This window comes from Anabas testudineus, chromosome 10 (assembly GCF_900324465.2).
Source record: "Anabas testudineus chromosome 10, fAnaTes1.2, whole genome shotgun sequence".
Taxonomy (NCBI): Eukaryota; Metazoa; Chordata; class Actinopteri; order Anabantiformes; family Anabantidae; genus Anabas; species Anabas testudineus.
In genome coordinates this window covers 8919120-8935600 of record NC_046619.1, presented here as the reverse complement: position 1 = coordinate 8935600, position 16481 = coordinate 8919120, and the positions used below count along the sequence as shown (strand labels likewise).

General features: G+C 39.6%; 1 protein-coding gene across 4 annotated transcripts in view; it reads left to right on the top strand.

Moving 5' to 3' along the window:
* The window catches only part of gria3b (glutamate receptor, ionotropic, AMPA 3b), a 73673-nt gene that overhangs the window by 14235 nt on the left and 42957 nt on the right, over positions 1 to 16481 (top strand). For all 4 annotated transcript variants that reach the window (XR_003298696.1, XM_026357809.1, XM_026357808.1 and 1 more), the window contains exon 3: positions 8225 to 8464. Coding sequence is in view for 3 of the 4 variants with exons in the window: in XM_026357809.1 (XP_026213594.1) it covers positions 8225 to 8464 (240 nt within the window). In the remaining variant the exon portion in view is untranslated. The remainder of the gene's footprint in view (positions 1 to 8224; positions 8465 to 16481) is intronic.

Below are 16481 nucleotides of genomic sequence, written 5' to 3'. Positions count from 1 at the left end.
GTTTCCTGATATATTATAAAATGTGATATATGCAAATTAATTCGATTAAATGGTGACATGGCTCATTAACACTAACTGGAGGATTATTACACATTACATTACAAGATTACTGTATGTGTGTTAAGATAACAGATCAAAGTTAACAATCCAGAAAAAAATAAATGCTTTGCTCGTTAGCTCAGAGAAAGAGAAAAGAAGAGGTGGGAACGTGTGAGTTCATGTCTGCACGCTCTCTTCTCTTATTACAAAAATGATGTTCTTATGCAACTATACTACAACTGTGAATATGTTTTATAAGAGAACGTAATCGAAGGTGGTGGGTATGCAAGGCGGGCAAACAGAGCCCACAACTATCAGTAACACAGAGAGAGAGAGTCATAGGTGTGGTTGAACTAGAAATTAAATAAAATATATAATATATAAATATAAAATCACTTCAGTTAAGGTTAGAGAAAGATTGTTTTCTCCTTTAAGACCACAATGTTTGCCTAACCTTTGCCAAGTGCTGTGAGTGCCTAAACAAATGTTACCCATGCTATTATCACAATATTGAATGTTTTGCTGCATTTTTGGCATGTACCAACTAAACAGTGATTGCAGTTCAGTACTGTACCACCATAATGTAGCTATTAGTCACATTGGGCCCTTTCAGAGTTTTCGTCATTCATTCCTTGACGCTGTTTCTTGTGTCTGTTTTCTTTCAGTCTATGAAACTGGACTGTTAACATATAAATTCTGTCTCACTTTCTTCCCTGTGTTGTGATCTGGTCCATTTTCTTACCTTCAAACGTCACTGGGATCTCAAAAACAAAGTGTGACTAAATAATAAAACACAATTTAGTAACCATTAACATTTACTATTTTATCAACTCTACTTTAACAATGTAGTTTATAGTAAATCTACTGTAGATACTTATTGGTTGTCATAAAGGAGCACGTTTTTCTACAGCCTTACTACTATAGAGTCTTAGTTTTTTATATGTAAAAGTAAAATAATATAAATAATAAATTAAAAAATCAATAGCAATTATGATTCATGCACATCAAAACATTTTAAGTTTGTATAGGTAACCCTGTACAAATTAGCCAACTGTCATATCCCTTGATTCTCAGTCTGTTCTGTTAACAGATGAAAAGTGTTTACCCAGACACAGTATGGCATGCTTTTCTAATGGATGCCCTGAGGTCCCATTATTTAAGCTTCAAAGAAAATGTACATGTAAATCACGCTCACTAGGATTTAAATTTCATGCATTCACACAGATTCCCATACTGTGCTCTGTATCGATGTAAGTGAAACGAAAAACTTTAAAATTTTATAATTTCACAAATTACATTTCTTCTCTGAAATCTAGGGGAAATTACATTATCTGATGATATTATTGTTTTTGCATATTTGACCTGTCACTTGACAACATACAACAAACAGCTCTGTGAACACAATATGCAATAACAGAGAGGCTTTCCAACACAAACCAATGTCGATTTTCTTGCATGGGTTTAATTAAAACTTAATCACTGTGCCATGCTAATAAGCCTAGCCAATGCAGTTTCACTATATACAGCACAACATTGCAGTTTGCTCATTCTCACAAATTACTCCTGTCATATTGTAAAGTTCAGTGCTATGTAGGCTTTATGTACGGCACTAAAAATATGAGCAGCAGGGGTGTCAAATTGCTTAACACTTGTTTCGATATTAAAACATTTCCATATATTTTTAGAAAAAAATATTGCTTGTGTTATTTCTCACATTACATTTGGATCAAACAATTTCACATGCATTTGCCATGTTAGAATAAGATATTGAATCTAACATTTGATATGTTTTCTGGTTCACAAGCACTGGAAACATTTAGAGACATTTATGTGCTGCTGCTTTGTGCAGTATTATAGGAAACCCTTCCTCCTCCTCCTCTTTGTTAGATACTCATTTGAGCCATTAAAGTTACTGGGCAATAACCTCTTTTGATGTGACTTTTACTAATGTCTCTAACAGAGTCGGAAATCTGTTAGACGTTCAGAATGTGCAGTTGAATAGACCATCTAGATATATAAGTGGGTACACATACAATCATCAAACATCAAGACACGGCTTGATGTTTGTTTATTCAGTCATCAGTAATGAAAGTTTAAAATCGCAAATTCAAAATAGGACAAGTAAGAAAACTGACCACAGGAGCTGCGGAGGGCTGTTTGCACCAGGTAGGGATGCTGCGTCATGGTGACAGAGCATCCTCAGGACGAGCTCTTTACCCCCCCATCATCCATCATACAGTCTAGCAGTCACACATGTGTACTGTACTTGCAACACACACACACACACACACACACACAGGTGCACTCTTGAACTCACCAGTCTATTGCTTGTACTTTGTTTGACACAAAACAGCATGATGAGATACTCTGTTGGGGGATTCCCAACACAGCAGAGCGAGTACAGGGCAAGAGTGAAATTCAGGAGTCACAGTACCAGAGAGAAGCTTAAATTAATTCCAGCTCTTAAATCCAGTAAAATATCTACTGTTGTTTGGCATAAATTACTTTCTCTTTTATATTATAAACACAAATAAACCTTAATGTACATAAGAAAAGAATTTCACTTATGTTCAGTGCAATGAATAAATTGAACTGTGTTCCAGTCTCGAGCATAATATCGGAAAACGTTCTTAGTGTGTGAACATTATCTTTATGTCATGATGTGACTCCACTGCGCGTTGGTGCACAATAACAATGAATTAGAGCTCTGATTCTGTGACTACATGTGTAACGTATACACGAGATGTATTAAGTGTCTGTAGAAAACGTGTGTGCTTCTGTTTGGTCTCTGTGCCGTGTGTACTGGTGCCATTTAACAATGTGCAAACACTGTAGATTGTAGATGTTGATGCAGCAGGACTAGTAACAGCTTCCTTTTTAACATTTCTTCACTGCAGTTGAGTCATTCTTGAATCTGGGTCTGTCATTTGAGTTAACAGTTTGAAGCACTTCACGTCTCTATATGACAAGAGCTGATGCAATCCCCGAGGGCACTTACAAGCTATCTCCCCGTGACAGCATTCCTCCTTCAGAGCAGGACGGGATGGTCCTGATGTAGGCTGGTGAAAGCTAGGCGGGGGAGAGGGATGGAGGAAGGGGGGTGGGTACCAGTAAGAGGAGCTGCAAGGACCAGAGGGATAAAGAGACCAAGACACCGACAGGAAATGGAGGACATGTGGCTGAGAGGAGAAACAACAAAGAGAGACTGTGGGATTTGTGAAAGTGACTAAGAAAACAACCTAAAAGGTACAATCATCATTGACATTCACTATTCTCGGCCTCCTTCCCAAGGCTGTGCAAGACTCTGGCTCATGGGCCACAAAAGAGCATGAAAGTCCAAATACTGTGAGTGCATGAAAAGGTCTTTTTTTTTATAAAATAGCCCGGCATGCCTGCAGGATACCACATAGCCCTGTGAACTAGCATTCCAGGCCAGCCATCTCAAGTGATGCATCAGAAATGTAACATCCCTGTAGCACTGCTGAGTGTCCTGATTATAGAAGGGAATGAGGGCGGCACACTGTGTGTGTTTGACCAGTGAACTGGAGACGGGATGCATGGTTCCCTGCAGCAGCAAAGGAGAGGAAGAGGAGGGGAAGAAGAGACGTGGTAAACTGAAAAGGAAGAGGAGAAAAAAAAATCAAGGGACATGAGAGCGGAGAAGGACCAGATGAGAATTATCTTTGTGTTGTTTATCGCTCATTCCGCATGCGAGCTTCTCTAATGACTCAGTGTACATGCACATGGCTGTTTGAGGACTTGTGAGTAAATTATTGAAATTCAAAGTGACACAGACTCATTGAGTTATATGAACTGATTTGTTAACTCCTCTGGTTTCCACCTACAGCTCGATTTTCATTACGTTTTTATTTAATGACTAAGAGAGACAAAGCAACTTTTTCACCACAGCTCACCCTCTTGTTTGTACCTCTTTTCTTTTTTTTTTGTTAAACCAAAGTCCAACACCAATTTACGCCCCGCTGATGGACTGGGGTGATATTATGGGGGAAACAACCTGGGAGGGGGGGAAGAGAAAAGCACTCAAGTGGAGAGACATACTGCCATGCTTGAAGAGGATGTATGCTTTGGGGGATGACCAGATGGCTGAGGCAAAAGACAGGCAACAAAAGGAGAAGTCAGATATAGTGGACAGGATAAAGGAGAGTGGAGAGAGGCTGTGAGGGTGAGATTCTTAAAGCAGACGTTTCTCAATGTGGCACTCTGTCAGTTGAATCACAAAAAAACACACAAGTCAATACATACTGGTTAAGAAATGGCTGCACAGATGTTCAAGCGGTAGATATTTTGCTTTTATTTAAGTGGTTAAATGAAAAATATTGAAACTTTAAAATGGGAAACTTCCTCAGCTTGGCTTGTTAAATATGTTTCTACTGACTGCCTTTTTGTTTGCTACTTAATATTATGCTTTGCTCATTTGTTCTGTTGTCTTGTTATTCACCCCTGACTGAAAGAATTAGTTTATTCAAACTTGAAAGGTTAAGAAATTCACATGCATGACAAATTAGCGAGGTGGCAAATTGGTACAGCTTGTAACAGAACAGTAGATTAATTAGAAAGTTGCAATGTTTTATAAATATATTTAATGTAAAAATAAGATGTTTCAGAACCCACTTGTTTCATTTCTCACAGGTGAACCCTGCTGTTGGTGATAAGAGCCAACATGCCTTTTGTGAAACAGCATATTTTTTAATGCTTTTTTCTCAGGTCAGTTTGTAAAAATGATGGTTGTACCCTGCTGTGCTTCCAATAACGCATCTCCCTTTAACCAAGGGGTCATTGTTTTACCTGAAGAAGGTGCTCGCAATAACTAACACCTCCAGGCTACAGTGTATAAACCTTCAGACCTGATGAATCCTCGACATGTAATTAAGAGTGAGAAGACGAGGATTCTGCACAGCACAGCATGTGGCACGCCATTGAAAATCAATAATGCTGCTTCCATTAATTGTAGGCAGTGGTTGCTGTGGTTGTTTCTATTTATGGCCGACTCTGCACAAGGAGGTGGACGTGGAGAGATGTGAAGAAAGGACTGCGCCGTTCTTGAGGCAAAAGAGTTCAGGATGACCTCTGCCTGAGAGGCAGAGTTCTGGGATGTTGGCAGATTTGGTGCAGAGAGGCAGGCTGGTGCGTGCCCCCAAATCAGAACAGGCCAAGCTTCATCCAGAACATCCTTTTAAACCTCGCTGCCACGGGAGAAGCGACCCGAAGCTTGGCTCCCTCCTGATGACATCGCTCATGGGATGACTCCAGCAGGCAAACATCTCAACTACAATAAGGTGTCGAGACTGAAATGGCTGCATCACAAAGACACTGTGTCACTAACGGGACAAGGATGAAAGCAAGGGAGTGGGAGAGGGGGTGCGTGTGGACATATCTGTTATTGAAACATGGGCTTGCTCAATGCTCAACCTAATAAGCAGAGGACAGCTGAGCAGAGAGGAAGAGGCTGCCAGATCTGGTCCCCTAGGAGAGGTTCTGTGTCAGTACTGACCCAAATTAAGAGAGAGTGCAGAGAAAACCGGGCCTCGACGAAGTCTGGAACTCCTACTGGCTCCCATTTAGTGAGGGAGATTGCACCACTCTCCCTGCAGCACTCACCCACAATGCTGCTGTCCATCTGTTGATTCACTTATCAAGAAGCTGTGTGTGTGTGTGTGTGTGTGTGTGTACATGCTTTTGTGCCTGCATCCAGCGCATATGTGTTTACTTGCCTCACTGTGCGCGCGTGTGCGCATGTGTGTGCTGCTAAGAATGGATGCTTATACCTTGGGAGAGGTGTCTGTACCAGGACAGATAGGGAGGGAATAGAATTAAAAAGGATGAGGCAAATCCCACCAGTGACTAGATCTCTCATTCACACAGCAATTGTGCTTAAGAGCCGAATACGTGACTGCCATGTTGTCCTCTGAGCATCAGAGAGGTTTGCACATGCTGTAGCATCATTCTTCACAAAGACAGATGAATTCTCCTGGGCAGGAAAAAAAAAAAAAAAAAACATGATTATTGTGTGAGCGTGCGGCGTATGTGATTGCATCTTGTGCTTGATTAGGATGAAGGCAGAGAATACAAACTGTCATGACGATGGCGATGAGTTGTTTCCAGTTGAGAGAACGCTAAGACTCCTCGTTCAGAGCAGTGTTTGTACAAGTGCCCGAGCTACAGTACGTCCGATGTATCCCGCCGTATAACACGAATGAATATCTGTCAGCCAATCAAATCCAAATATTGAACATAGCCACTGCTCTCCTGTCATCCAGCCATTGTGTGCTGGAATATTCAAAGTGTTTACGGATGTTAAGAATGCTTGATTACCCAGCGGGAACACTTGAGAGTCAATCAGAATAAGTGAACAGTCATTTATGATAGGGTAGGAAAGCAAAACACACCTGTAACTCTGAATATTAGTTTACACATTAATGGCTTCTGACTGAATGGAACTCGCTGCTACTTGACAATTTACGCCGTCCCACTAGAGTGCGTGATGAATACACAAGCAAATGGAAATGTTTTTTATTTATTTATTTATTTTTGTGCCTATCAAGAGATGTCATCAGATGCACATATAAAAAAAAAATAAGTATGTGCTTGCATTACTGAAATGTTCATTTCCCACGGTGGCTGTCATAAATTTGTTACAGTGAAAAATATTCAGATGACCGTGTAACTGTTTATTTTCTTTTACCTTTGGTCGTGTCAGATTGCAATTTCACAGCGTCTTGTTTTGGTGCAGCCTGTTCAAAGGTTGTCGTTTCGTTTATTCTTCAATAACAAACCTTGTGGGTCAGTCTTGTATTAAAATGTGACACCTGTCTATATACTGTATAACACTTTTTTTTTTGCCTTTGTTTTCAATCTGTACCCTTTGTTATCAGAATGAAATCTTAATCCAAAGGCCACAAGTATATACTGTAGCTGCAACCAATGTCAGTATATATATATATATATATATATATATATATATATATATATATATATATATATATATATATATATATATATATATATATATATATATATATAAGGTCAGTGAAAGCGAAACTCTGTTCGCTTTTTTCTCAAGGCAGAAAGAGTTGTCTTTTTCAACTGTTTCGTGGGAGGTAACAGAAGCAGCAGCAGTCAGAAGTGGAGCTGCTGTGAATGCTACAGTGAGTCGTTCACTGTGGATGAGGGATCTGAGCGATAACTGGTGGGAGCTCCTGGTGGGAGCTGGAGACCTTCGTGAATGGCTGCCACTTTTCTACCAACGCAGACAGACACACTAACACACACACACACACACACACAATACCGCTTGGTGACATCCTGTCACAATGCAAGCCAGACTGTCAACAGATTCAGTTCGTTTTCAGATGCACTGCATGCCGTCTTCTTTTCTTTCCCCACTAGCTTACTTTTGTGGTTTGTGGGTAACATGCAATTCTTTTTAAGCAGTTATTTTAGATGCAATTAAAGGAGCACACCAGAGATTTGACAGAGACTGGTGTGTGTACGATAATAATCAATGGTGTAGTTTCACAGCCCAAGCTAAGATACCCCTGATGACATCATAAGGGTTGTTTTTGCAGAATTTATAAAGCTTCTTAAAGAGCTAATATGCAGGTGGAGTTTTGCCCTGAGCAATGAGTGATTTGTGAACATGGTGGGGTGCCCCCTTAACCGACTCATTTGACCAATAACATGTCAGAAACTACAGAAAAGCTCATCACAGCTTCCATCCTTAGGCTCAATTTGTGTGAGCAGCAGTCTGCACCTCAGATTGAGTTTGCTGTCAATTCAATTGCTAACTGACTGATCGTTTCCGCTCTGGTATGATGAAATGTTTAGATACTAATGCCAATCGCTAGAGATGCAACTTTTTCGAGATGGAAATGTATGAAAACTAGAAAGTTCTCAAAAGTCAAGGGCAGTATGTGAACACAGATGACTGTACGTATGGTATTTGTTATTTATAATTGTGTATTTTTATTTTATTTTATTTCAGTCCTGATATTGTTAATGCTTTATCCAGTAAATTAGGTAATTAAAGTCACACCAACTTTTAATTGGCTATTACTGGTCACCATTATCAATCTATTACTTCCTTAACTGATGAGTCACACTTGAATGTGAATGTACACGTAAGTGTTTTGCTGGCTAATTCTCTGACCTCTTACTGTTGCTGCAGTTTGCTCCCAGTTCTCCCGCGGGGTGTACGCCATCTTTGGATTCTACGACAAGAAGTCCATGAACACCTTGACCTCGTTCTGCGGCGCCCTGCACACCTCCTTCGTCACACCCAGTTACCCCACCGATAACGAGGTGCAGTTTGTCATCCAGATGCGGCCCGCCCTCCGTGGAGCTGTCCTCAGCCTGCTCTCCCACTACAAGTGGCAGAAGTTTGTCTACCTCTACGACACCGACCGAGGTAGGTGACACAGCGAGCCTTTGAGTCAGGACGTAAAGCTTGAATTACAGTGTGGAGCCACAGGAAATGTTACAGCGACTCAGAATAGCAGCTGCACACCAGGGTGAGCGCAGCATATGTACTTACTCTGTGATACTTCACGAGTACAAGCCTTGTAAATGCTTGAACTGTTAATACTGCACCATTTCATACAGTAGTTTTGTGTTATGTAAATGTGAAATAGCTTCACCAGCAGCTTGTAATACTTAATAATAACTCATTACACTTTAAGAAACGGCATATCTTATGAGCTCTAACCTTTGGATTCTTGAAACAGTTGGCTGGCTGGTGTCACTTAATCTTCTGTTTAATCATGTTGTTGATATTGGCTCGTATTTCATCTGAAATGAGATATGTCACAGCTGCTACTAAAGTGTTTTCTGCAGAAATCAGAGTCTCTGCCTGCCTGTGGGAGCCGCTTATTGTCTTGTGTCAATGTATTTATTTATTTTTTTGTGTGTGTGTATGTGTGGTTTCCAGATTGCATTGCCTATTTGACAATAGACACTGGTTTACTGCAGCATTGCACCGTGTGTATGATGAACTGTCAACATGGTAAAGTGTTCATTTCTGGGATTTCTAATGTCAGACGAGAAATGAGCTCATTATCTTTTAACAGAATAATGATTCCTCCCTCCTACAGAAACTTCAATTTGTTCATAGAACTCTTGGGCAGGAGGGAAGTGTTACGTTCATGTGACTGACAGAGATTTAATGTGTCTTCCTCCTTGTGAGGATCCAAAAAAAAGTGGCTACATATTCATCCTGGACAGTGCAGAACAGCTTGGATTTTCTATTTTGCTATGTTTATTTGCTCATTTAAGAAAGGCCCTGACCTCCAGATTTGCCTCAAGCAAACTATCTTCTCTGCAGCGTGCTCTCTGCTCTCTGTTTGATTCTTTTTTTACGGTCCAGTCTCACACCCCCACCTCTTTCTTTATCTTGCTTTAAGGCAGAATATGAAGTGTGCTTTGGCGCAGAGTCCTCTGTCTTTGGGTCTCCAGGCCTGTAGGGTCCAGAGCTGAGGGCCTTAATCCTCCACACAGCCTGCAGATAATATGTGGTTAATTAGGGTCACTCTGACTAGAACACTCTTTGGATCTTCCCTGCGGATTCTAGCAACCCACACGTCCTTCAGCACAACCAATTGTGCCCAGCTAACGGTCCCCATCCCTCTGCCTTTCCTCTTCTCTCTGGCGAGTGAGACTGTCTGGGGCAGAGTTGAATACATAGCGGAGGTGGGGAGAAAAGCCTAACACACAAAAATAGAAAAGGTGTTGAAGAGAGAGAAGGATGAGTCTGACCAGCAGACATATACTTTAAAGAGAGGAAAGGGTGTCAGAGGGCAAAACAGGGAGGGGAAGTGAGAAGGAGGAGGAAACAAAACACCAATTCAGTCCAGCAATTAAGGCAACAGCGGGTGCATATGATTTACAGCCTGTTACCTGTGTACAGACAATTCCCTGTGTACTGTACGGCACATCCCCGTGCTGAGGCCCATGCCAAGCCACTTTTACCTCTCTCTTTACTGCCAATAGTGTAAGGCGATCCCTTATTAGTGGGAGGACATTGGCCCCAGGAGGGGATTAAAGTCGTTTATTGATGCACTCCATCCAGCACTTTGGGGGGCTTTGACACTTGGCTCATCAAGCAGACAGATGTGTGAGAGAACCTCTACCTCTGCTTATCAGGTAGTGCAGCTCCCCTGGCAATATGGACACTGACTGCTGGCTAAACCAGAAAGAGTGACAAGGAAAAATAGTCTTCAAGTGTGTATGTCTTTTTTTTTTTTTTTTTTTTTTTCTTACAGCTGAACCAAAAAGAACATTGATAGAGAACTGCTTAGGAAGTTTTTATCCAGTACTTTTATGTACTTTTTATGTTTCTGTCTTGTGTCCATAGCTGGTATCTATTTTAACCTTCTGGCCATTATTTTTAATTTTTTCAGTTTTTATCCATTACTTATTAATAACTAGGGTATTTTTTTCCTTTTCTTTTTTAAATTGGCACAAACGTCCGCTTAGACTCAAGCATGAACTGATTTTGGTTGCTAAAGTCCAAAGTCAAAGTCAAAGTCACCACAGTATGACCTCTATCTTATTCTTATCAACACAACATCAGCAATATCTCTAATTAATTTCATTACATCGGGCAAAAAAACACCTAATTGGAATATGAGTCTGCTGCTTGACTCTGTGATAAAGTAATTTAAGTTGTAAATTAAATCATAATCACAATGACACTTTTCAAATGAGTTGAGGAGCTACATCATCTTTGCACACACCTTCTCATTACTGTAGGGTTCAACTACCTGCTCTTGGTGTTTTCTTTATGAAAGGGGGATATATCAGGGATATGTAAGAAGAAAGCACTGTGTGCAGCTGGATGTGACAGATAATTCCGATTTTGCACAAACAGGGAATACAAACAAACCTACCTAATGACAAATGTTCCTCTGCTCATGCTGCGCGACACAAAGCACCTTTTGCAATGTATTATTTTCTTGAGTGCCTTTTAATTTGCGTTTGATAGAAGCATTGATCAGCCACAATACTGGAAGCAACTTTGCAATTATTCTCCAAAGTCTCCTATGATGGAGGGAAAACACTGAATAAAAATAAATAAATAAAAGCATTCACTAGTTGAGTCCCACCAAGAGGTTTTATTCAGTCAACAGAAAAGATTAATTACAAGCACACTATTCATTTGGCTCCGTTATTGGGATGGCAAAAATGCTTTTAGGCCTGAAAGCCTACAGTGCTTTCAGTCAGAGAGTGATGGTCCATATGTTTCAGGCTCAGATGTATTGGGGGGAAATGGAGGGAAATTTGTACTCTAAATGCCAATATCAGACAGCTGTTTGAAAGCAGACATTATGAGCAAGGAACTGCACTGGAAGCAAATTGAGTCTGCGTAGGCAGAGTTATACCAGCGTAATGAGTGGCTACTCTTCTTTTATCGGAGGTAATATATTGACGGGGTGTGCGACTACTTGTGTGCGTATAGCAAGTTGAAAGATCAAAACGGATACGGCCAGTCTTTCTTCTCCTTCGCTCCCCAACATCACGCATGTCGAACCAGGAAAGGCTGGCAATCGCTGCAACACTCCGTCATCCGAATCCTCTGTTTTCTAAAGGCTCCCTTCTCCCAGATGTGAATATAGCTTCTTCTGTCCTTTCAGTTCGCATCAGCAGATGAATTTCCTCCTAAAAAACTGGAACTATAGGGTGAAGGTAGATGGATCTTGCCCTTTCTGTTTCTGGCGGTCAGGTATGGGCAGATAATTGCCAGGTCTGTGCAGCAGAGACAGATGATTACAGGCTTTATTGTCTCTCCCAGGCACAATCAACCCTGATTCAGCAATCTCACCTCTACTTGATTTATGAGTCGCTCTCTCTCTTTTTCACATCCTCACCCCCTCTATCCTCTATACCTTCTCCTTATACGCTTTTAGCTTACTTCCCGAGCGACTGCTTTCGAGTTCACTTTGCCTATATTGAACATCAGCGTTTCTTTTCTTACGAAGCGGTCAAGAATAGACGACCACCAATAACTTAAATCTGCGGTCAGAAACATTGTCGAGACGATATCAGATCTAGCTAGGTAGTAAATAAAGCTAAAGTTGGCGCTTCCCCCCGCTCACCTCAGTTACGTAAAACCTGTTTTATTTATATATTTATTTATTTTAGTGTATGAACTGGCCATGAACTTCTTTTGACAAACGTTACTCACAACAAATGATTTTTTTCTACTTCCCATCATCTCAAATTTTTAAACTTTAAACAATTTTTGTGCTTGCACCATTCAGGTTTGTCCAATTTTTAACATTTTACATCACACAGCAATATTAACAACTGTATTAACTAATTATTCTGTTTTATTGTTAAGTCTTTATTGTTAGTCCCAGTATCCTCTTGTACCAGGCAAATGTATGCAGATGGAGTTAAGGTCAGGACTAGTGACCTTCTTCTACACCAGATGGAGAAAGACATTTGTTTAGAGACCTGAACTTGTTCACATGGTCAATTCAGGAAAAGGCTTAGAAACAAACTGTGAGCAGAACATAAGATGGACATTATTGTCTCGAATGTCACTGTACTGAAACATTAGGAAACGCTTCATCAAAATTAACACTGAAGAGCAAACCTGGTCCAAAGCACTACTAAATATACAATTTGTTAGGTTTACTCTTTCACCACATTTGGCAAAAGTGTAAACTTCACTGCTAGCTAAAGAATTTATCTATATAATAATGTAAAGATACATGGCAAAGTAGATCTCATTTGAGCTGAACTCGTCTTACTCTAATTACTTCTCTAGCTATATTTGCAATTATCTATTAAATATTAGCTGAATCTGTGACTTCTCTGGTGTGAAAGAAAAATAACTCACTCAGGCACAGATCTCTTTTCAACAAGTCTTTTAATTAGTATTTGCCTATTTTTCGAACACATTAATTTCAAGTTTCATGGCCTTTTCCGCTCCAGTCCTGCTCGTACTCTCACAGCCCTGTAACACTCTGATTGTTACAGCCTAATTACTTATACATGTATGATTACTTTGAAGGGTGAAGATATTAAAAACATCTCTTAGTATTATGCCATAAAATTGTGTAGCGGCCTAGCCAGCCAGTACAATAACATTCAATCTCAGACAAACGTAACAAAAGCTGAATGCTACAATTTTTTGCACAGTTGTTGGATAGGACGGCATTTGTTCTACATTTTCTTTTGCATTTATAGCACAATCCACAACCTTACTAACCATTTACTGTACTGCAGTAGGACTCCTCTCACCCCTGCTATATGAGTCTTTACATCACTTTGCTGCATTACTTTGATTTGTTCAGTCATATATCAAAACAATCCAACAGGTAGCTGGGTTATTTACTTTTATCATTTAACTGCTGACAGCTGAAACAACAGGTGAAATAGTGTTCGATGTCACAGCCTCATTATAGCACCAGGTAGTCACATATTCTTTGAACACGAATCAGCCAAGTGGAAGCTATATTCCTCCTTTCAGTTCAAAAATATCCACAAGGCACTTATAATGAAGCCAGCGAGTCATAATTCAGCAAAATCTATCTGTAACTGGGAGACTTGTTTACAGTATTGATTGTGGGGTTTTAAGCCACATTGGAAAAAAAACAAAAACATTATAAATTATGCAAATATGTGCAATGTCTGACCTACTATAAGAGTATTTATTTGTCTGTCATATTTATTTAAAACGTTCTTAGAAATGTCAATACTGAATTACAGACATGGAGGAAATGATTGGCTTTATTCCCTTAAAGAAAGAAAAACCCACCCACTGAAATAACTTCAAGCAAAAGTAATAATAAATAAAAACTTGCTAAAAATGAACTCCATTGTTTTTAAGTTGTGGTTCAATAGACTTTTTTTTAAACAAACAAATGAAACTGGCCAGGACCAAAATTATGGTACCTCTTGAAAATAATTTGACCATAATGACATGTTATGCTAAAGTGTGTCCTGTAATTAGCATCACAGGTGTCTTCAAAATTGTAACCAGTCTGCCTGTTTAAACAAACATGTTAAATGTAAAGGCTGTAAGACCTTCTCCAAGCTGCTTGATGTTCCTGTGGCTACAGTTATACATATTATTCAGAAGTTTAAGGTCCATGGGACTGTAGCCAACTTTACTGAACTTGGCTGCAAAAAGACAGTCGATGACAAATTGAAGAGACAGATAATACAAATGGTAACCAAAGAGCCCATAATAACTTCCAAAGAGATTAGAGGTGAAATCCAAGTTCAGGGTACATCGACATCAGATCACACCATCAGTCATGTTTGACCCGAAGTGGACTTAATAGAAGACGACTGAGGAGGACTCCACTGTTGAAAAAATCACAAAAAAGCAAGAAAACACATGTTGACAAGCCACAAAGGTATTGGAAGAATGTCCTTTAGACAGGTGAGACAAAAAACGTCACAGCAGTCACAGCTGTATGTCCACAGATGCAAACATGAAGCACAGAAAGAAAAGAACACTGTGAGACACAGTAGGTACAGTACTGTGAGGAGGCTAGGTTATGTTCTGGGGCTGCTTTGCTGCATCTGGCACAGGGTGTCTTAAATCTGTGCAGGGTACAATGAAATGTCAAGTCTATCAAGGTATTCTGGGGCCAAACATGCTGCCCAGTGTCATAAAGCTTGATCTTTGTCTTTGTCTTTATTTTTGGTCAATTTCAAGTTATTTCATTGACCTTTGTGGGTTTTTCTTTCTTTAAGGGAAGGGTGCCAGTAATTTCATCCACATCTGTATATACAACATATATCTTAGAGCAAAAAAATAAATAAAAAAAGAATAAGTAAGCCCTTAACGCAGGGAGAAGAAACGCTACAGAAAAGCTGTCCTCAAGATAAATATATTTACTCTCTAAACAAAGTTAGTTGCTCCTTCATTATCTCTCAGGCAGCTGTCTCCTAGACAACAGTCGGAACCTAAGCCTAAATCAAACATTCAGCTAATTTGCTTTTCTCATAATGAAAGCAATGATATTTTTTTATGTTTTTAAAGGAACTGATGAAGATGATTTTATGAAAACGAATGAAATGTAGCAAATGTGCACAGTCATTCTTTGTGTAATCAAACATATGGTTGCAGTACTTAAAGTTATGTTCTTCTCATTTTTTTGTTCTATTTAATGTGCTCCTAATCAACTCAACTAGAACTTAAACAAAACAAAACAAACAAAAACAATCAACCAAATATAATTGATATCACCGGTTTGAGTACATAAAATACCAGAAAATGGCAGGTTGTTGATGAGCTGTAAGATAAGTGAGAGTAATAGTAAAAACAACTCATCAATTTAGATTGAACAGTGAATACAAGTTGGAATAAATAGATAATGTACAGTAAGCAGGTACAGCAGGTCTTCATCCAAAAACATCCAACATTTTGCATTGCATCATTTATGCAATAGTTAGCTCTCCACTGCACCTTCATTCACATTTTTTGCATTTTGCACTTAGTTTTTTTTGTATAGAATTAATAAAACACATACAGTCATACAACATCCTTGACATGTTGACCATTAGATACAGATCTTGAGGAGACGTAAATAATTCATGGTACAGTTTAAGCTTCAGTTTGTGTATTTGGTGGTTTTTGACTCAGTCAGGAGATCTTGACTGGAAGTGACAAAAATGACTTAGTGGAGCGAGTGTGACCCTGACAGAGGACACACTCATGCTGCTGACATGCTGTTTGTGTGATGTGTAGAACCTGACTCACATGTGCTGTAGTACCAGTAAAGTCGGTGCCTAAAATGCAGGAGGTGATTTGTGCTTTTCAGCAGGTTCAGATTGATGTAAACAGCAGCAGACTTTTTAATATATTTCCAGGACAATGTGCAACTAATGTGAAGCACTGGATTAAAAGTATTGTTTAGAAATAAAACATTTTAGCATACAATCTTTCATTTTATTACATTTTCAGTGTCTTAATACATGTTGGTTATGCAGAAACTGTGATTTTTATTTCACAACAGTGCAGAGAAGATGTTAAGCATGCACCAACACTAAAAGGATGTGAGTCGTGTGACATGTGTTTTGTATGAGGTTTTTCTTCAATTGTTTGGAAGTGAGTGACGGTTCAGAAGCTGTGATTACCTCTGTCATGGCTGCTAATTTCAGTGGTTGGGAAATCAAATTATTTCCAACATGCAAAAAATGTAAAAAATTAGAAATAGAAAATCATGCATGAGGCAGATAATATTCTGGTTACATCAATCAAAGACCACTTGGCATTGTGTTAAACCCTCATAACTCACCACAGACACTGTTGATCAGCTGTTAAACAGGCAGACAAGATAACTACAGCCTGGCAACAGCGGCAGAGTGATCTGCCAGCAGGGCCAAGAGGCTTGTGAATGGGAGGATTGGATGACCACACATACTGTAGTTAGCCTCATCTCTTCTAGTTCCTGCCAAGCTACTGTAGA